Source organism: Alosa alosa, chromosome 10, assembly GCF_017589495.1.
Source record: "Alosa alosa isolate M-15738 ecotype Scorff River chromosome 10, AALO_Geno_1.1, whole genome shotgun sequence".
Lineage (NCBI taxonomy): Eukaryota > Metazoa > Chordata > Actinopteri > Clupeiformes > Clupeidae > Alosa > Alosa alosa.
Window position 1 is genome coordinate 18,435,650 of NC_063198.1, and position 23,461 is coordinate 18,459,110.

A 23,461-nucleotide genomic window follows, 5' to 3' on the forward strand; every position below is an offset into this window, starting at 1 on the left:
TACTAAGGAGGGCAGATCGCCAGTCATGGAGAGTACTGTGTTCCAGGTGTACGTATTTAGTTTGAAAAAGTTTGTGGGTGCAACTTTAATTCGATGAGCTAACATGAGCTAAGAAATCATTTCTTGACACTTCTAGCCAGGGCCGGTTCTGGCCTACTATATTAAGGTGGGCTGGTAAAAATATTGGGTGGGCAACATAGCAATGCGAATTGGATCTACTTGTTATCTTTCATTGCATTCAACCAAGGCTACACAAAAAACTATGCAAACATCTACAGTATATTACAAATAAAACATATTACACTATTACTAGTACAGTTGCACTATTTACAACTGCTTACACACAATTTCAAAGCTCTGTGTATTTTTTGTTTTCAAAACTCTACACATAAATCCAACTATTGATCACATAAAATGCCTCATATCTCTCCTGAAAAATATAGGACTGTCTCAGATAGCAAAATGGGTGTTAGGGTGGGCAAGGCATAATTTTTGGCTGGGCTTAGCCCAACCTTGCCTATGCCTAGAGCCGACCCTGCTTCTAACTGTCAAAATGTGTGATGCACTGTTAAATTTGTATTTCTTCGCATGTATTACATGGCTACTTTTTGCAAGTGAATAATGACATAAAGGACCATTAAAATGTGATGCTATAATTTTACAAAAATAGCTTTTACTCATAAAGACATGCAACATCTACAACACAAAAGCAAATCAAATGTACAGTGTACATGTATGTACAGTATTAACAGGGGTAAACGCCTGCTATCTACTGTACCCCTTTCACTTCAGACAAGGACAGGGGATTGAGGTCATTCTGTGATAATGTTAATTCAGCTAATGACACATGGAGGTCAATCATGCAACCCACCTGACCTACTGTACACGCTGTCTAACACTGATCCCCGCGGTCGTACCACATACCTGTCAGACAGGTGTGACCACTTGTCCTGCAGCATACCTGTATCCTCTCTGTCCTTCATCATATGAAGCCTCAGTGCTTATCCATAGAGTTCATGATGGCTAGGCACTGAGGGGTTAGTCGGGATGTGACAGGGTGGCATTGGAGAGACGCGACAAGGTGGTGCTGGCACAAGGGCATGCTGCCAGCGATCGGGGGGTTTGCATACCAGTCTCGGCGCTGCAGCGCATGCCAGGGGTTAGTGGCATCTCTGAGGTCAAAAGGCAGTCAGGGTGAGGGGCAGAGATGGGCACCAGTCTTACCATCTGGTCCAGACCACACCACATGCACATCAGTCATACTTGACATTCACACACACACACACACACACACACACTCACATATTCCAACATAATATAACACAGACAAACACACACACACTCCCACACACACACACACACCAGACATCCAGACATAGACAGACATGGATAGCCACACACACACACACACACACACACACACACACACACACACACACACACACACACACACACACCCCTCACCCTGACAACCCTCACAGGGATGACGGAGCTCATCTAATAGTTTAAAGGTGTTCACCTGTACCTTCTGAGCACGCCGCTTGTCGGCTCTCTGGTTCTGGTGATAGATTCGGCTAAAGTTGGACACGATGACAGGCACGGGCAGGGCGATTACCAGCACCCCGCTCAGGGAGCAGATCGAGCCGAAGATCTTCCCGGCAATCGTCTTGGGCACCATGTCCCCGTAACTGGACAGAGAACAGGATAAAAACAGAGAGAGAGAGAAAGAGAGGTGGACAGGAGATTGATAGTGAGTGATATAAGAAGTGAGAAAAAATGGCACAGAGAAGAGATGAGGATGAATGGAGACAGAGAGGAGAAAGAGGGGAACAAAAAAGAGGCCTTAGATACAATCTAAAGGACATGCCCTTATACATTCCCCTGCTGAGGGGCATCTCTTTAAAAGCATCCCATTCAATCTCTCCTCACCTCCTTTGTTTGCCGTGGCACAATAACCTGTTAGCGGTTTAGGCAGCTCAGTAATTGTGCTCTGTAATTCAATTACATGGTGCTGGGTGAACGCGCGTGTGAGTGTGTGTGTGTGTGTGTGTGTGTGTGTGTGTGTGTGTGTGTGTGTGTGTGTGTGTGTGTGTGTGTGTGTGTTGGGGGCGCTTGATGGTGGCTGTGAGAGAGTGGCTGCTGGGTGATAGGGAGGGCTATCTACACTGCCCAGGCCCAGACTGCAGAGGAAACAAAGCTGCCCTCTGTCCCTCCATGCCAGCTCCTTGCCCAGTGATCTGCAGAGGTGGAGGATGATGATGATGAGGAGGAGTAGGCAGGCAGGTGCCAGCGGCTTTATTGGCATGCCTGTCGGGTACAGGCGAGCGCAGACACATGGCATGTCGAAGGGGCCATCTCATCAGTGTGTCGGCACGGAGAGTGACTGAGCGAGAGTGCGGGGCAGGGAGAGGGGGTGCAGATTGATTCGAGATACTAGCTTGCAGGGTTCAGTTTGGCAGGGAAACATATCCACAGGATTTTGCAGTTCAGCAACCGTGCACAAGGAACAATACAATATATTAGGACACAGTACAGTGATTTGAAATAAAGGTCGAACACATAAATATTTTGAAACCACTAGTAAATGAAATCTGGAGCAATTCAATGTTTGTGTAGGGAATAAAAAAGTGCAAGGTTGTGTGGCACTCAGCCTATTCACCTGAGCTAAAAACATCTCACAAGGGAATCAAAATGGATGCATGATGACATTGTGAGCCTGCTCACCCTTAACACACTTGCAACTTACAGAAGTATTTCAAAGAATATGATTCACTGAAAACAACAACAAAAAAATAAGCTCGATCTCTACTCCGATAAAGCCACAGAGCCTTCACGCTGGCTGCACTAAAGTAATGGTATCCTATTACTGTGCGAGGAGCGCCTGTCAGCATCTCCAAATGTTCCCGATTATTTGCAAGAGAGGACAGAGAGATGTGACAGTTCTGCTGCTGATTAATTATGGATTTGCCTCACTGATCCCTGAGAAAAGAAAACACACACAGGAAATCAGAAACACACATGTATGATGAAACACACACACACACACACACACACACACACACACACCACACACACGCATGCATACACACACACACACACACAGTGGAGGAGAAAATCCAAAGGACAGGTGTGTCTGTACCCTCAATGGGTTTTGATCTACAGTTATTGAACCAAAAATGGCATCCATCTTCTACCAGGGATTATAAAACTTATTTTTTTAAAAGATGGCAAAGTTCCTGTGAAAGGCAAAAAATGAAAGAGACAAATGACACAGAAATCGAACAAAAGCAAAAAACTATTTATCTCTGATGCAGCAGACTGTGAGCTGTGAGTCACCTCTGAGTTCAATTAAAACCCATTGTGTCTCTCTTCTGGAGGATCCGTCTTCAAAGTCGCACTCCTAACCACCCAACACACACACTCTCTATCTCACATACACACAACTCCAAAACAGTATACCCATCAGCCCCTTTTAAATTTACTCTCCATTGATTTTCAGTGCCTTGGGCGCAGAGAGAACCTGACAGGTAGGCCACACACTGTTGGCTCCAAAGCTCTGGGGACACCCGGGAGAAGGCGAGATTGCAAGCTCCCTAGCCGCCTGTCGTGGGCTTCATACAATTTCTCTCCCGAGTCATTTTGAAAATATGGCCACACACTGAGATGGGCGCTACCTATTAAGCACATCCACAAACCACCATTAGGGCTACTTTCTTTTTCTCCTTCTGTCAACAGCTTTGAGTGACATAAGGGTAAACTTTGTCATAAATATATTATGGATGATGGCATGTGCTGTCAATTGTCATTATAACTAAGTCAAATGACATGACAGTCATGGACGGATTATGACCCACTGAGGCGCTGGGCACAGATGTGAAAAGGGCTCTCCTCTGCACCTCAGAAAGTTGGTACCTCAGCTATGGTGATGGGACATCTCTTAAATGATGACTTCTTGTGAGTTTTGTGGGGGAAAAAGACAAGACTTACAAATATGACATAACCATCAACAGATTCAAGGCATCTTGCTTTGAAAAATGAGGCCAATTACAAACCATGATTATCACAAATAGTATGACCTCTGTTATTTGACTGAGGGGCCCTATTCAGATATCAGTGGGTGGAGAACATAGTAGTGACTCCATAGAGTCCTGGGCTTCAAGGCCCCGTGAGCCCTGAGACCCCTGGGCCTGGGCCCGTTCGGTAATCCATCCGTGATGACAGTGTCATGTATCTGGTATTGATAACTGTCATTACCACTTTCAGAGAACTCAGAATCACTTCTAAGATCTAAAAATGTAGTTATCATGAGTACCATAATTACTAATCAACAAGAAATAATTAATTACTAATTAATACAATGTAATAATTACTAATTACATATTGCAAGTACTGCTAACAGTTAATATTGACATTGCTGTATAGTTAAAAGCTGTCATGGCGATGACTGAATAAGCCATGACATGTTTAAGACAGTTACTTCAATCTCATAATGGAGGACTCAACCCCAAATTGTGCAAGGCTACAAAATAATAACAATGTATTGCTTTTAGTCAGCTGATTTGGATATAGCCACCTCACTCCACTCACTATTTTACAACTAGAAATTGTACTCTCCTCGTATCACTCAGTATATAACATTCTCTCTCCTCCGCTACAGGTAAATCATATGTTCAGTCACATCTAAAAACACTTTGCCTCTGAATCACCCACTCATGAAAGCCTGGATGGAGACATCTTTCACTGCCAAAGAAAGAGAGAGAGAGAGAGAAAACAGTGGCTCAGGTGTCAATTTCACAACAGACACACAAGGCAAGTCATAAACCCTGTTGATTTATTTCTTTTTCTCCAAACAAGTGACTCATGCTCTTGTCATCATCCGTGCAGGGATCTCCAGCAAGGTGATGATAGACACAGAGTGAAATACACCAAGGGAAATAAAGACATACTGTATGGCCTTCTAGCAAAAAGATGACTGCACACACGGGGACAAAATGGGTTTTCAAACATCAAACCTTTACCCTTTTTCCAACCTTCAAACATCAGACATCAGTATAGAACTCTTGATATTCAGTTTTTCAATAATCTGAAGATTTTGAGAATATATAATATAATATAATATAATATAATATAATATAATATAATATAAATAATATAATAATATAGTATAATATTAAAGTATATGTATATATATACAACTTGATACAATACAACAAACTAAAACAACTCAACCTAACATATCACAACAAAACACTGAATAGTTTAACACAACACAACTGAACCCTGCACAACACAACACAGCACATTGCCCCAGCATGATCCTTTAGTCTGCAGCAAACATGGCTCTGATAATGGCTGCCCCTTATTCGCCCTTCTCTGTATCCATCTCGGAGAGAGGGATAGTATAGTGCTCACGTCTGTCTCGAAAGCACAGAGGCAGGTGCATTGTGCCTGCGCGAGCTGCCAAACAAAGCATCTATTAGCCGCTACCGCCTGTCACACTATTAATAATGGCATCCCTTCGGCCCCCATTTCTCAGACAGGCGCCACCGTGCCAAGGCAGGGCGAGGAGGGGATATGAACGATGCCATTCTGTGCGCTGGGCTTTCCTTCTCCTTTCCACTGTTTCGCCCCGCGGTTTTTCTGATAATAATACTTTAAGAAGTGTCTCTGGCAGTGCCTAGTCTCTGGTGGCGCTCCAACAATGAAAAAAAAAATTGTTGGGCCATGCCGCTCCCGAAACAAAACAGAGAGACTGTCACTTAGGAGAGGATGCACCTGCAGGGCAGGATATTCCGACAGTGAAATGTATTCCTGGAGTACAAGTCTGATGTGGGGCTTGAGCTTGCCCAGGTCTGGCCCGGCTTTGGCACTGGTCCGGTTCAGAGACAGCTGGTATTTATGCAACAGTTGGACATGGTGTTCGGTTCCATGGTGCAATGTTAATGTGATGGAAATGAAATTACTCCTCTTGTGGTTCACAAAAAAAAAAAAATTACTGAAATGTTTATTGCCTCAAGGAGACCAATTTTCAGCAGCAACAAAGAAATCAATGCTAACTTTTGGGAAAGTGCAGGCATTAGCAAATTGTCCAATAGCATTTTATGTATGCAGTTACCCATAGCCATTAGAGAGATGTCTCTCCTACTTTGAGTGATGGATATCATTTTCAAACTATGAAGGCACTAAATAGGCATCTTAAGTTGATCAGAATGAAAATCAGAATGACAATTAATTTTGCCTACAGTATATATTATCCCTTGTAGAATTTAGCACCCTTCCAACAAACATAGTTTACACCTACTAACAGTAGAACACCTTGTGATTTGTATGACTTTGAAAAATTCATGAAAAGTCTGTCTCTGACCTGAATGTCACGGAACTCATAACAACCAGCCAATTAGAATCAATAAAAAAGCCACCAAATCACTCATCACAGAGAAATGGGCAATTAGAGTTCTGAATATATGCTTGATGCAGACACACTCTCAGACACGCAGTGGTGAGATGAAGGGTCATCTCAGCTAAAAGAGTGCTGATTGCTTAAAGGACATAGGTCAGATGTTGAGGTTGGAAATTGATGCTCTGGATTCTGACACATTTTTTCACCTTGTACTGTTCTTGTGCTGTTTACAAAAGTGGCTATTTGTTCTTATTTACGTTATGGCACAAAAGGTCACAAAATAGCTTGTAGATGGACACTGGATGCAAAAGGTGAACTAAAAATAACAGAGCTTTCTCTGTCCCTGTAAGACAACATGAAACCATAAAAGAGACCCAGATCTAGATTGAGCGTTTCATCCCACCGATGGATTTTCAAATCTACGATTATTGTAGGCTATCGTCCATCCTTAATTTGTCCCTCTTTTTATGGGTGGTGGTAGGGTGATTGCAGAGAAAATGTGAAAAATCCATTTGAGGCTGTTTGTTCTGTCTGGTCTATCTATCTAATTCTGGTTCCATTAAATATTTCATCAGCAAAACCTGAGCGATTGTTTCCACAACACGCCTGTGATCCTTTCAGACGGCCTCTTCTTAATTACTCATACTAGGGAAGCGAAACAAAATTGGTCACAATAAATGCACTGGAAGCAAAAAAAAAACAACATCAAAAACAACAACAACAAACCATTTAACTCCATGGTTGGAGTTTCATCTGATTTATGGCTGTGACTTGAACAGTGTATAGTTGTGTGGTTTGAGATCCAGTGCTTATTCCACCAAACACATACCAGTATCAGTCTACTCATTGCCCTGCTATCTGGTACATAATAATGTCTGGAGATGATTCTATACCAAAACTAAAAACAGGAATGATAAGATTGTATATCATTTTCAGAATAATGTGATGGCCAGATTAGAATGACTCACAGGGAATATCTAACAGTCTCATATAAAGCCTCATTAATTTTTTTCCTCTCACATTCTCACATCCTTCCTCTCAGATTTTCCCAACACATGATAGACTAGCCGAGTTGTGCTGGAGTGTACGGCCTGAGGCAAAATGGTGACACAGAGACTGCAGGCCAATACAGTAGGTGCCATCATTATGGATCTGTGTCAACTGTAACTGTCAAATGCAGATATCGCAGGCCACAATCCTTACAAAAAAGTTCAGAAAGCAGTTCTACATAATAATGTAATGCAATTTCCTTTTAGAGCCACTGAACAACACCAATAGCACTGGGCAGAACTTCAACTCCTCAAGTCCTCCAATTTGTTTGTTTAGCAGTTATCCATTCGATGAATATGTGACAGATGTGTGTTATTCCCCTTTCAAGCAACTTGACTCAAGCAAATTGACAAATTTATATCTATGGCCCTTGGTGTCCATATTCAATGCCAGTAGTGCTAAGACAGTACCAGTTAGTCAAAAACTGACTAAAAGAGTCATTATCCTATCCGATCAACAACATTACATAGTACAATATCAAGCATTAGCAATGTCAAAGACGTCATTATCCATATAAAAAGTCAGTGTAGCATCAGGATGAGTTTAAAGCCAGTTATTTTAAGGTAAAATAACGGCATTGTCTTGCTTTAAGTGCCTCTTTGTCAACCAAATAAAAATCCTGCTGTGCATTTGCTAGGGCTGCATGGCGCACAGAGGCAAGGCTAATGAGAGAGGTGAAATCAAAGTGGATCTATTCATGGAGCACGCTGGAATCAAGGGAGAAGTCTAATTTCTGTCTGTAGCCTGAGGGACTCACACAGACCTTGTGTTTCTTTTTGAGAGCGAGGGAGTGTGAGAGAGAGAGAGACGGGAAAAGACTGGCTGAGAGAGGGAGGGAAAAAGAGGGAGAGAGAGAGAGAGAGAAGGGGAGGGATGGAGGAAAGGAAAGAGAGAGGACATCCATGGCTAAGTACAGGCCATTAAGGCAATGGCCTTTGAAGTAACTCAGGTCCTACATAACATACCGTACATTAGTGAAGTGGAGATGTGACCTGTCCACCCAACTTCTATACTGTTTGCAAGTTGGGCATCGTTGAAGAACCTTTCCTTTATTAACTCTGTGCCATTTTTCACATATTTCCCAGTGAAATCAGATTTAAAGTGTATTATGTATTTTTGCTGTTGTTTTTAGACCATGCCATAATTCTGTCAAGGCACAGTGGAAAGACAATGTTTCCTATTGTTTGTTTTTTTTTACACCAAATGTACATATTGACCTTTATGATGCATTCACATTGGAAATCAGCTCCGATATTTGCAATGCTCCCCCAAGTGGATGTCGTAGGCCTACTATACACCAATCCGCCGTGAACTTTATGGGCGCTGCCATCTTGCCTGCCGCCATTACTGCGTGCCTGCGGAGTGTGACGGTGTGACACTTGCCAGTGCCTTCTAATGGATTTTCAATGAAAGCATCCTGTCAGAGAATATCAAATAGGAGACCCTGCTCATGAAAAAATGTCAGGTGAAAGGGAACATTGGGTAGATGTCAGGCAGTGGCCAAAACTTACCAATGAAGGTAATTTATTGACATCATAATGTATTAAGACGTGTATTAATTAATGACAACAATAAGCCGAATGCTATCATTAAGAGCTGTGTTGCTAATATCACAAGCTTCAGAAGTTGCAAATAACTATTAGCCACGACCACTTGTAGCAGTAAAATACATGTTCTTACAGGTATTCAGGATTATTTTATTAATCGTATGTATTTCATCCACTTTTAACGCACATCTTAGTCCTCGACAAGGAACTCTGTGTAATCCGTAAGCCTGTAAACATGGGCACTCAATGTGCAACAAACCACACACAAAGCCGACCACACAACACGCTTTTCCTGGCATCACTGGACAGCATACGTACTAAATAAAAATTAAGAAAAAGAAGAAGATTTCGCATCTACAGCTAACGTCTGCTACAGCCGACTACAGGACCAACACATTACTTCGCTATTTCCTTAGCAGCAAGGCAACACAGTAATGGCGGCGCTGCTTTACTTCCGTGTTTCGCCGGATTTGTGTATACTAATGAAAGTGTTGGAAGCCCTTTGAGGTTTTGGAGTTTTGGTGGATAACATACAATAGAAATTTCATTTTTAACAAATTGTCTTTACTTTCCTAATAACGTTAGGAAACCATGTAAGAAAAGTACATGAGAAAAACTTTGTTACGGAATCCTTTCTTATTTTACACCAACTTAATTTTCTGACGATATTGGGCTAGTGTACAGTACCACTATGGATCATACACGTCTCTTTTCAATGACTTCTGCTTGAAACTCCACCAATGCATCCGGATGTCCAATGGACACAAATTTTTCGCACTGCACTCGTTCACAGCGGTTCGGACCCATTCACACGCGGTCTGCGAATCTTCATGGAGGAAATGAAAGACTTCTGGTTGTTTGGCTGTATCTACAGACTACTGTACTAACGTGCAAATGTGAAGTCAGCATTAAAAATATTCAGGCTCTCCAGCACCAGCAAGGCCCATCATTCACACATTGACAGTGACATGATTTTTGAATTATTCCAAATAGGTTTTAGACTTATCCCATCAAAAAAATCCTACACAAAAGGATTAAACACAGGGGTTCTATCATGATTGTTTTTATTTTAAATCTTGTGTGATAAGTGTAACCCTGTGACATTTCATAGGTCCCTCTAATCTGTCTGTCTGTGTGTGTGTGTGTGTGCTCGTGTGTGTGTGTTTGTTTGTTATCAAGGGGGTTTAACACAGAGGTGTGTTGGCATTGTCTGCCTTGCAACTGATTACCTGATGCTGTATGAACTAGAATTGCATATGATGTATGGATCTCTATGCATATACAGTAGCATCTGATACAATCAAGGGTTACAGAGGGAAAGAATAGAAAAGGAAAAAAATGGCCCCCTTAAACGTGCACACAGGAGAAGACATAGATGTGGAGGTGAAGAGGACACTGAGGTGGACTGTGTTGGTTGTATTTAAATTCCCCCACAGCACACCAAGATGGAGCAACTAATAGCTTGTTTTAAGATACATAGCTATGTGTACATTAAAACTTTCCAAAACAAGGATATGTTGACATTTTTTGGTATTTCTGTTAAATACCATTAAGATACTTTAATACTGTATATCAAACAGAAACAGCCTGATTTACTCCATATGACAAAAGTCCCAGATTTACCTGATTATAAATCCATGTTGTTTGAATCAAAAATGTCATCCTTCAAATCCTTTTGAAATGGAGTTAAGGCACAATGGCTAAAAGTCTAGATTAATTAAAGGCCACTCTAAAATGATAAATACATCCAGATAAAACACGGCTGAACTGGTCTGATGGAAAAGCCTTTCTTATCTGTAGATGTAAGGTTTCATTACTGTAGGTTCCAGAATGAATTAGAGCACAGCCTTTCATGCAAGCAGATCAATTTACCCATTTGTGAGTTATTCTAAAGACATCAACATGTCATAAAATTGTCACAGCAGACTGCATATCTTCTTATTAGCCATCATAGCAATCAAAATCCACTGATATGTCAGGTAACCACAAATGTCATTTAATGTCAATGGCTTTCACACTTATGTCAGCTACTAATAAGCTGTTGGAGAATCAAACTGAGAAAAGGTGTCATTGGTACCATGACACAGTTACATAACTGAACGCTTGCCATTACAATTACTTATGCCAATATATCATAGGGTGTTATTATGTGTATGTACTGTACACATGACACACATGCCACACTAATGTTTGCCTTGAGAGAGAGTAAAGTAAATATGCAACATCCTCATCAGTGCATTACTTAACCACCTCACTGTTTTAGAGACCTGGCCTGCAGACATACAGACAGAAAAACCTGATTTCTTTTTGAACCATTCATTTGAGTCATGGAACAGCCATTCATCCCTCTCATGTATTTATAATTCTCTCCATTCCTCACTCTTATTGTGCCAATCCAGGGTAGATTATTACTCATTTTCCTCAGATGCATTCTCCAATGTGGCTCTGAATCCACGACTGGCTCTACCAGCCAGACGAAATTGGCAAACATACTGCGACTCCAAAATTCACTGACAACATTAGCAGTGCAATCAGTCGGGGTAATGAAGCATGGTGCACAGAGAATGCTACGGAAAAATGTACTCTTTCTCTCCTCTCTCTCTCTCTGTGACAGTGTTTCAGATGTGCTGTCACAGCAGTTCACTTTGAGACAAAACAGGTAATTATAAAATCTTTGCAATGGAGTTCTACACAGGATCTTGTTATTCCAGTGCACTCAAAAGCTTAAAAACTTAAAAGCCCTCATTAGTTTGTGCAACACACTTAAACTGTTAACCCAAAAACTAGTTGGGAATAAGCATTTTTGACTCAAAAGCCTTATTAGGCTACGTTTATACGGTGACGATGAAAAGAGAAGACGCAGAAGTGGCGTCTCGTCTTCATTTTTTAATTCGCGTTTAGACGAGCATTCTCAGGGGGAAATCTTTGTTTATATGAAGACGCAAGAGTATGTGATATTCGATTGGATATGCATTCCAGACCACTGGGTGGTGGTGTGATAGAACCCCGGTACATCACGCGCAGACATTCTAATTTGACAGTTTAGCCAGAGAGGTAATCAAGGATCTTTGGTTTAGCCGTTTAGGCGGAGGCATAACCCGGTCGTCTTCAAAACTCTACACTCTGGAAGGAGTCTTCAGATTTTTGCTTCTTCAAGCCCCGATGGCGGGGTTGCCGTGTAAACGAAAGGCACTTATGATAAAATATTTTGTCGTCTTCCTTCGCAATCGTTCTCGTATAAACGGCCCCTTAGATTAACAAAGCCATCCCATAAGGAGATTGTACAGTATATCACCTGATCATTTAATTGATGTTAAGCTGCATAGGTCAGCTGATTTGATAGGTCTGAGCAACTTAAAGTATTTTAGCGTGTCTTACATGTAAGTTCAAGAATATTATGTGTTTTGCAGGTTAATGTGTGTAATGTTCTATTATCTTCACAACAGGCTTTGTTACCTGGTCCTGGACCAATGCTGGAGTGCCACCCCTTCTGGGGTGGTGTGGGGTGTGGGATCATGGCGAAACAAGGGAGTTATCTAAAATGTAAGTTGACACTTGGAGAACAGTTTTGAGGCGTGGCTTTGGACAACAGCAGCAACAATTAAACTACACATTCAGCAGTAAGCGGCTCCATGCATGAGTCATAATAGCGGTGAACGCTACAGTATTGTGTGAATTACTGTCTACATGTATGTCCAAATTACTTGTCACAGAAAATAAATCCTGAACTCCAATACTGAGGACTTCAATCTTGCCTGAAAAGGGTATGTTCAGCACAGCACCATAACTATGACCACCATCACTGCCAGGCAACATTCACATTCACTTGTAAAACCAAAAATTCATTAAAACTAAAAAATAATGACAATAACAAAAAAGAATCTACATCATAGATGTATGTGAGATTTAGCCTGACAAATTCATGCAGAACTGTCGCAACTGTGCCGTCATTATGTTAAGCCCGTCCACCGACTCTACTGCAGGGTATCTACACATTTTCCAAGTGCAAATATAAAGACTTTTAAGACCTTTTCAAGACATCTAAATTAAAAAATTAAGACTATACCACGGCAAAAAGATACATACGACAACTTAAACTGTTTTATGCAATAGTTTTTTTTTTTCCTACTAATTTTAACCCCCAGCCCATTTTGGATGTCTACAGAAGTTACCAAATATATTTTGACGAAAGAAAAATAATTGTGTGTGAATTACCTTCACAGCTATAAATGCCCAATTTTAGGGTCTGGGCTGCTTGCTTTTGAAGCTGGCTGTACATATTTGGTTGTGATTACTGGCTGAGGCTGACTGTTCTTCACCTGTGTCTGTAGTAGCCTAGGCTACTTGCCAAAGACATGTGCACTGGACTGGATTTCCCTCAATATTTTAGAAAAGTTAGACTAAGCTATTTGAATATTTTAATAGGCCTACTTTATATAATTTATTATGTGCATCTATTGTCCCATATGCAGCATAGCAAATTAAAGTTAATCCACTACTTTACATTTTGCATACCAGTTGTATCTAAACCAACCAAAGCTTGTCTGAAACATCGTAAAACCATTGACATGTTTTAAATGAATTAAGAGACCGGTCCTTCTCGCATGATCCTGCTGAAAACTGCTGGTTTCATCTCAAGCACGCACGTATTATAAACACACATTTTTTTTATGTAGCCAGTCGCCGACATTAAAAAAATATGCAGTTATATTTCACAACTTTTACGAAGTAGGCCTACTGGGAAACGCTGGCAAGCAAGCTGCTGACAGATATTACAGGTATTATAACTTAGACAGATATTTTCTTCCCTATAGGCCAGCAACACATGCTGGAAAGATGCAAACAGATCAACTTAACATGTACAGTATTTCCTCCTGATTGCGAAAACGTTTTTTTTTTTTCTGTCAGTCCGTGGTTCCTTCATAAATTGCACAGCAAATTATCAGACGAGTGACAGAAGCACTGCGCATAATTTGACCAGCAGGCTTCGCGTCCATAGTTTGTGAAACGATGCTGCTTCCGAGCAAAGATTCTAGATGCCCAGCGCAACTCCAAAAAGGAGGACAAATGAGCGTCCGGCTTGAGGCTGTGCCGGACAGGGCTTTTAAAATCTATATGTCCGGCCTAAATTCGAACGTATGGCCAACCTATCGCTAACTGGCTTACCAACTCTTTCTCCCGCTCACGTAGCCTACCTGCGTATCTGCCGCTAGGGTATGTCTAGATTTCTATAGGCTATGTGAGATTCATTGTCATTATATACTCTCCCTCTTCCACTGATGTAGCCTGAGAGCCTGGTATTGAAGCACTGCCTACAGGGTGGTGCTTACAGGGTGGTGTTTCAAGTCTACTGTCTGGAGCCCAGTGCTGACACAAACATATACAGAGGCTTTCACCCAGTGAACCTCAGCAGAAAAGCTTCACCTTGAACCCTGCCTGCCTCTGTCCACAGCAACATATACACACACACACACACACACACACCCACTCACACACACACAAAATGACTAGTGTGAGGTCGGCGAGAAAACTATAAGAAAGGATAAATCCTATTAGTGGATTTTCTGAGTGCAGACCTCAGACCAGCTGTCAGACCATGGCATTAAGATCCATTCAACAAGGAGTCATTAGACTCTGCCAAGCATCCATAGGAGTTGAATACATCAAACGTGGTTAATGTCTCATCAACCATACAACAGCAGGCCTGCATTCCAAATGGCAACTATAAATATGTATGTGGGCTACATGCAGTAGGTGTGAATAACTATTAACTATTATCTGCTCGACTGGGAAACTCTCAAGGTATTGCAGGACATTAATATCTGTCAAGTTGGTACAGCATATGCATAAACACTCTCTGATTCTCGCTTACATTGACTCTCGTGGCTTTCCATGGGAATTACCGGTATGTCTAGAGGGACTAATTCAGGACAAGATTGGATGTAATTGCTCCATATAATTGAACTTTCGGCCAATTAGTCTTCTTCTCAGTGGTAAGATGTTGGCTGTAATCTCCGTTGGCCAGATATTCATTGCTACACAATCGATGGTGTACATTTTTTGTGGCGACATGATGGAACGTTGAACTATTAGTAATTATGGACCCTTTCAACAATAAAAACAAAAACAATGCTTGAACGTTCTATTTGGGTCCCAGTCTACTTCCTCTGCATTAAGATAACATATGGAATGTTAAAATGGAGGCCTTGTGGGGCCAACTATGATGCTGATAATGGAACTCTCTTGAAAGGGTCCCGAAGTGTGAAGTAGCGTTTCCATGACGGCAGAATAACTAGATCTAAACAAACTTTCGAAGTGGCATAAATAGCATTGAATGTAGGCATGTGGCATCATTTCTAGCTAATAAAAATAAAATATATCCATTTAAACGTGTTTTACCTGCTACGCAGTAGCTTAGCCACATAACACGGATTCCCTGGCAGGTGTAATAGAAAGAAACAAAATTCCAGTGGATATTTCACGTCTTCTCAAAGACTGGCGGCTGTTAAGAGCGACGTTATATATACTAACGTCTTAGAAACGTTGTAAAATTATTGAAATAGATTAAGAAAGCCACCGCTATGGTGATTTCTAATGGTAGATTGATTTGTTTAGATCCAGTGAAATTGCTGCCTTGGCAACGTTACGTCATGGCTTCGGTACTCTATTATGAGCCGTGTCCCAGAGTTTCTTCGTGGAGGAGTGCGGGGGTATAAAAAGGCAATTAAGCAAGTGCATTTTGCTACCACTTGAATAGGGCCAATCTCTTGGCTTTGATCGATCACGCCCGGTGGTTCCTCGTCAGTGATGCCTACCACACAGACATGCACATTCTTTTGACAACAGCCTTTCCAATCTGTTATACAGGAAGTCTTTTTGAAAATGTCAATTTCCCTGCATTTGTTACAGTATGTCCTGGGCGCAGATACGTGTGCTGTATAGCCTTTTCATAAAGATGAATTTCGGAGGACCAATACAGTCAGAAACACATGTCAGTTGAACTGAGTTTCAGTTTGGGGCTTCTCGTCAGGTAACAGTCTCTACCACACACTCATTTTAAAATGTCCTACATTTGTTCCTGAACTGATAATGATAGTATCTTGAGGGCGGTACTGGAACACACAATCATTTAATTGATGACTATGGCAGGTACTCATCTGAATATTTATTAGGCATCTGACTAACTGCGATAGCGAAATGGCTGAGTCACACATTCTGATAGAAATGGACTGTGGCCCTGCATTTTGACTAAAAAGGGTCCAGATCATTTCTGGAGTCAGCATCCATCTTGGACTTTCAAGGAGACTACTCATTTAAAGGTAGTTTACAAAGAGCCTCATATCAAAAACAGAGAAGCTGCAACCAAAAAAGGCTGATCGCAATTTAGATTTAGAGTGCTCCACCACTGGCATCAAAGAACATGGGAGGCACTTTTTAGGATGCAAATCACATAAAAAGGGAAACGAAAATGGCTCAAAATTAAGTCTGCTAATCATGTTACTGCAAAAGAACACATCAGCGAAGCTTGTGTTGTGTTGCCTTTTGTTGCTTAAGGCAAAACACATCTACAGAAGTATCTTAATGAAATGGCATGTGTAGAATATCTAACTGAATAAGCCATGGGCTAGGTACCTGTAGGGCACACAAGGGTTGCCAGAGATCTGTCAGAACTAACAACAACTTCAATCGTTTTGTCACACTTGCACTGCAGTGAAGAGTGGTGTTGCAGGGCACTAATGCACAAAACTGTATCCCCTGCCTCCCTGAAGAAAAATCCTCAATTGGTACCATCTTGCACGCCTATCCCACTCGAGGCACAAATTGCAATATTTAGCAATATTTAAAGGGACTTAACCAATTCTGAATTCTTCCAGTGCAGTGAGAGTGAGAATCAGAGACTGATTGCGAGCAGCTATGCGAAGTCAGAGTAGCTCAGGAAAAAAGCCTCTAAGTAGGTTACAGGCATAGAAGTAGGCTACCTGTGGGACTCTCTCTCTCTCTCTCTCTGAGAGAGATGTGGTGTTCTCTTGCAGGGAAATGGCCAAAGGCAGCCCATTTAAAAGGCACTGGAGACTCAATGCCGGATGCTGGGCGTTGCACAAGAAAGGAGAATGACTCCTATACAATAAGACTTCTACAGTCCGTATTGCTTAGTTGTGTTTTTTTATATTATATACTTTTAATTACTTTTTCTGCTGTTATTGAATGTGTGTGTGTTTGTTGTCTGTATGCTACTATGACCTTGAATTTCCCCTAGGGATCAATAAAGTATATCTATCTATCTATCTATCTATCTAATATTAAGGCCTTTTTAAGGGCTTCAATTGCACTGGGAAGAATAACTGGACCTTAGTAAGGATGCTATAACTAGGGATGTCTTGAGAATTGATACTAAACAAGTCGATGCTAATATTCATGAAATGACAGTAGCCTACCTGGTTTTTTAAGGTACTGAAGTACCGTACGTATGAAAATGCAATTCTTCAGGATCTGACAGGGGCAGTTTATGCTTAAAGGTGTTCTAGTCTGCGGCCGTAGTCCATTTACTCTCTCACACACACGCACACACACACATGCTTGCTCTCTTCCTCTCTACTGTATTTCCTGTGACTTATATTATTGTTATTATATTGTTATTATATATATATATATATATATATATATATATATATATATATATATGGACTTTTAGTTTTGGTGCTACCATGGAAGACAGCATACTGTAGATTATAATCAGTTCTGCTAATTATTGTAGACTTAGGTAAAATGACAGCAATCAAAATTGAGAAATGTTGTGACTTTTTACAAATGTACACAATAAAGTCACATTTGTTGAAAACCTATGTGTAAAAACATGGGATTCTTTTTCGTATTGATTTGGGTGTCGAGAATTGTGTAATTTCACAGGTACTGGTATTGATTAGTAGCCTAGAAATCTAGACGCGCCCCTAGTGGCAGTCTAGCAACTCTCCGTTGGCTTGTGAGCTCCAGAAATCGAAACTCAATCAGGCCAATGAAATCGTGTATAGCAGGGCTCTTTTGGCGGCCCGTGAGGTCATTTGTACTGGCCCTTTAAAAAAATGTAATCTCTAGCAAGCGCATGAGCTGTTCTCCATTCTTGCATCTCTCGCTCGCTTTAGTCCTGCAGCCACTGCACCTGAGCCCATTGAACAAGTTAGGCCACATTACAATTCATTACATTTGTACATAAGCTGAACGTAAGTGCCATAGTTTAGTTTCAACCTAAATTGCCACGTTGGAGTTTATGAACTACTAATATTTAACAGGTTGCACCACACACATAGTTTCTGTCAACAATATCGCAAAAAACACGGGCGGGAGAGGTGGAGCAGATCCGACTCAAAGGGAATTTCAAAGTATTTCTATATAGTAGCCTGGCTATTGCCGATGTCCTTCATTTCTTCACGTCTTACAACATAAACAAATGCAATAATAGTCTAGTGAAGTCAGAAATGAGCCTGTCTAAAGTAGGGGTCGACCAATTATCGGCCAGGCCGATTATTAGGGCCGATATTTAGCATTTTTATAATAATCTGTATCGGCCATTTTTTCCACCGATAAGCCGATATTGAAATGGATAAACAATGAAATGCGCTACTTTGTCTGTAAAGCGTCTCTCACTCCCTGCATTTGCTACTCTGTGGTCAAGAGCATTGTCCCGCCCACTACACCATCTGATTTGTTAGTTAGCACGAATGCAGCCAATCAGGAGCGAAGACTGAACATAGAGAAAGTTTCTCACTGAGGCAGACTGTAGACTGGACTTCAGCTGTACGGAGCTATTTTTCAAAGGTAAGGAAGAGCCTACCTTACATTGCTGAAGTTGCAATGAATCACAATAATCTACACTGAAGTTACAAAAACACACTCTTTGATCCGGTTCAATAAGTAAAGCACCCACTTCCTTCATTTAGCGAATTCCCGATTGATGCACGTTACTGATGCTGTTTACTAGTTAGCCTACTGTACAAACTCGGGTGCAGTGCGTCGGGAGTTCTCTGCCTCCGCCTCGTCCGTTAATTGTGAATAACGGGATACTTCAGCGAACATAGTACATAGTAGACAAGTCCTAAATTATGCGAACGTCAAAAAGTCTAATTGCTCCTTATGAAATGGACTGTCAGAAAAGACTACATGCACCCAGGGCCAGCCGTAATTTAATCCGACCTGAACTAAATCGCGTCCTCAGCTGGCTATTAACGTGCCTTTTAGGCTCTCAAAAGTGTAGCTTATAGCCTACATATGAACACAAATTGCATGCTTAAATAGCCTAAGAACTATTTTAAAACTGTTTTGTTAAACTATTCAACCGTAACTTGCCATCACGCATGCACCTCTTCCTCTCCCTCTCTCGTGTACTCATACATATGATGGCAAAGCATCCTCTTTGTGACAGGTCCCTTAACAAGCACATAGCCCATTGTGTAGGCCTACTCTATGAAAATAATTGCTATCAGCTCTTGGATTAACATGATACACAGGATTTACACTTGCAAGTGATGCAAGTTGATAGACAATTGTGTATTAAGAAGAAAGAAAAGTTTTCATAATTTAAATGCTTTTAAATTAAATTTTTGCAGCATATCGCCTTTACTATCTACCCCCCTTTTTGACAACTGACATATCGGTTTTACACATCGGTTATCGGCCTCCTGTTTTGGTAATAATTGATATCGGTATCGGCCCTCAAAAAACTATCTGCACACAAAGTAGCCTACTGGCGCTGCAAAGGTGAATAGGTTTGTAGCACTTGCCAAAAAATTTGTAGCATTGTTATAAAACCTTTAAAATATCTAAACAATCACAAGTAGGGAAGTTCATAAGCAGAAGGTAGCAGCATAGTGTATTTATTTATTTATTATTAAACAAAACAACCCCTGTCAGTTCCATGCAGTTTTCAACAGCTATCAAGAAGAGAGGTCATGTCATGGATTTTTGTGACTGTTTCTTCTTCTACATATGCATAAGTTTAGTCATCTAGTTCATATGATATTCAGCTTTACAAATTAAATACCAGTAGTCTAAAACAAAATGCCGTTTTACCCAGTGGTGCAAATAACTGACATGTCCAAAAGGGCCTTCATGAAATGTGTTGCTAGACTGTTCATACACATTTTAACGGGCCAAGTTGAAGAGCTACTGTCTGTTATTGTTTGTGCAAATAATATGCTGATTCATGTTCCCTTGCATTTTGCAACTATGAGGTCCATGGTTAGTCTGGCTTTCGCCAGACCAAGCTCAATCTTTTAAGAAATCGAAAAGGAATCGCCGGCAGATCAGGCTGAGTTCACCCAGCCTAGTCCATTGTAGGCGCCCGATAGAAATATTGATTAATTTTGCAATTGAGATATCCACGCACTGGCGGCCCCCCTGCGTCGTGTTCGCCCCCGGTTTCAGAGCTATTCTAAATGCAAAAATGCATAGAGGGAGTTATGAAAACCGTGACTGTTAACAAACTATAAGCTATATAAGATTTATTTCGGCTTCAAGAAGAAATGGGAATTACATGTCATGCAGAAATCACCCTACCCTTATTAGACGTTCTCAGCGGTAAACTACAGTCTTGTCCTTGTAGGAAGCGTAGTGTCTTTCCAACCCACTTTAGATTAACTTCCAACAAAATTACGTCTCACTGCAACGATGCGCCATCTGGTGGACAAACGACTACGTGACGCCAATACTGGAAATGCAGCCAAATTATTATTATGACCGCCACTAGCGAAGCTAGTGAAGCGGTCATATAGGGATTGTCAAAGTTTTTTTTTTTTTTTTTCCCCGTCATCTACTTCCTGAATTTTTGGTCAACGATACCCGGGACACTGAACCACATGAAATTTGGTGGGTATGTAGCCCCACTAGATGGTGCATCGTTGCAGTGAGACGTAATTTTGTTGGAAGTTAAAAGTGGGTTGGAAAAACAATGGACGCTTCCTACAAGGACTGTAGTTTACCGCAGAGAACGCCTAATAAGGATAGGATGATGTTCACATGAAATGTAATTCCCATTTCTTCTTGAAGCCGAAATAAATCTGAGGATGTTTATCGGACATGCTTGGTTTTACTGCAGGTACGTTAATCTTATAATATCAATAAGGACCTAGGTAATGTTACCAAGTTAAGCTATTGAGTGATGGAGGCCAATTTGATTGATTGCATTTGTAGAAAACTATAAATGCGGTTATACCTAGCAAATTGATAGCAGCACTGTAATTGTATCTTTGACTGTCATTTGTTGCACGTGCTACAAAAAATCATTCTGTGCAATGGAAGATTTACCAACGTTACACGGTCTGATACAGTTTTGCCTGTACATGCGGAGACTGAGACGCCTGTTTATTTTGTTTTACGTGCGTGCAGGGTGTGAGAGGGGAATCGATGTGCTTTGATTCCAGCTTGGAAGTTGTAGTCTGTGAAATTAAAAAGCACGTGTGTGTTTCTAAGTATCCAAACAATGACACCTTCATTTCATTATGGCTGCTTTAGCAACACACCTTAAGCTACTTCATTCGCGCTTTCCTTGACTCATGGAGCTGCGTGAATTTTATTACAACTTTTCGCCACGATATGGCAGTTTAAGTCCGCTTTGATACTGTAAAGGCATGAAGCCATTGGTTTCCAAAGGAGATTTTATTTGTGTCGCCAGCATAGCCTATTGACAATTTATGTTGTAAATAGGCCTACCTTATAAGCCTACCTGTAGCTTAGGAAAGCTAACAGCTTTCTTTTAGGATCTAGTTTGTTAGTTACAGTTTTGTCATAACTCCCTGATGCATTTTTGCATTTAGATCTGCCCGCTATTTATTTTTTGATTTCTTAAAAGATTGAGCTTGGTCTGGTGAAAACCAGACTAGCCATGGACCTCAGTTACACAATGCAAGGGAACATGAATCAGCTTATACAGTCTAGTGACGCATTTCATCAAGGCCCATATGGACATGTCAGTTATTTGCATCACTGGTTAGATGTAAAACAGCATTTCGTTTCAGACTACTGTTACTTTATTGTCAATCCACAAAAAGTATTACATGAACTAAAGATGACTAAAATCTTATGTAGAAGAAGAAACATTCACAAAAAATCCATCCATCCAAAAATGACCTTTTGTTTTTGATAGCTGTAGAAAACGGCATGGAACTGACAGAGATGTTTTTGTTTATAAATAAATAAATAAATAAATAAAATTATGCTGATACCTTTTGCTTTTCCCAAATACAATGTAGCCTACAGGTGTGTGACCTTTCATCAATCCAGTTGCAATGGATGAACTGTGATGAACTGCCCTACTTGTGATTGATTAATCCTACTGAATTTGTAATTATGTATCGGCCGTTGTAATTGCCGATACTGATGGTATGTGCGTACCTGTGTGTGTGTGTGTGTGTGTGTGTGTGTGTGCGTGTGTATTGCATTTTAATTTTTTACCAGGGGGGGGGGGTGCAAATCACAAATGAGTGATTATGGGCTAGGTTGATGTGGGCCCTTGAGACCAACATACCATAAAAATTTCTTCATCCTCGGTGCCACGGTTCAGATAGTTATTTAGGAAAAACTGCATTTTTTGGGTTTCGGGGGGCCCAGCGCGGTGGGGGAGTGGCCCCCGGGACCAAACGAAATTTTTCCCAGAAAAGTCTAGTGGGCTACATACCCACCAAATTTCATGTGCCCCGTGGTTCGGGTGTCCCGGTATCGTTGACCAAAAATTCAGGAAATAGATGACGGAAAAAAAAAAACTTTGACAATCCCTATATGACCGCTTCGCTAGCGGCGGTCATAAAAGATGACTCCTATGAATGATATTCGATTTAGTTTGGGTGGATGGGACTGATCATTGTTAATTGTAATAATTGTGTTAATGAGAGAATGTGTGAGGGACAGAGAGAAGTGTATGATTACCCAAACCACCCGACACAAGCTGAAATGGATAATTAAATCCTGTGCCCACAGAGAACTATTCAAGTGCAGCCAATTCACTCCACTGCAGTTGTGTTTTTCACTTTACCTTGGAGCGGGATACATTTAAACTTAACAACAAAACATATTTTTTTCCTCCTGTGGGTCTTCACTGACAGGATTTTTTTGGAGCCCAGCTTTTGCAGCACCAAAGAATCATAAATTATGGATACCGTTTGATAAAACAGATGAGGACATGATCTAGTTTTTTTGTTCTGTTTCTGTTCTACACCTGCATTTCTTGCAAAAAGAGGCATTCATAAAAGAAGCTGTTCACTGCAGAACGATCACCAAAGGTACACCCAAGACAGAGCCCATTCAAACATTACTAAAGGGTTGGAGAAGATAAAAGTGAAAAGAAAGAATTGAATTGAATTAATAGATTCTTATTTAAAAAGCATGTGAATGAGAACAGTCAAAGAAAGTTTAGAATGACAAAGAACGCCAAGGTCACTCTGAAGCAAAGCAACGTGTGTGTCTTCTGACGGACAGA

General features: G+C 40.9%; 1 protein-coding gene across 8 annotated transcripts in view; it reads right to left on the minus strand.

Annotated features, from left to right (window-relative positions):
* The window catches only part of LOC125302228 (potassium voltage-gated channel subfamily D member 3-like), a 109,601-nt gene that overhangs the window by 10,705 nt on the left and 75,435 nt on the right, over positions 1 to 23,461 (minus strand). For all 8 annotated transcript variants that reach the window (XM_048255325.1, XM_048255319.1, XM_048255322.1 and 5 more), the window contains one exon: positions 1,520 to 1,688. In XM_048255325.1, coding sequence (XP_048111282.1) covers positions 1,520 to 1,688 — 169 coding nt within the window. The remainder of the gene's footprint in view (positions 1 to 1,519; positions 1,689 to 23,461) is intronic.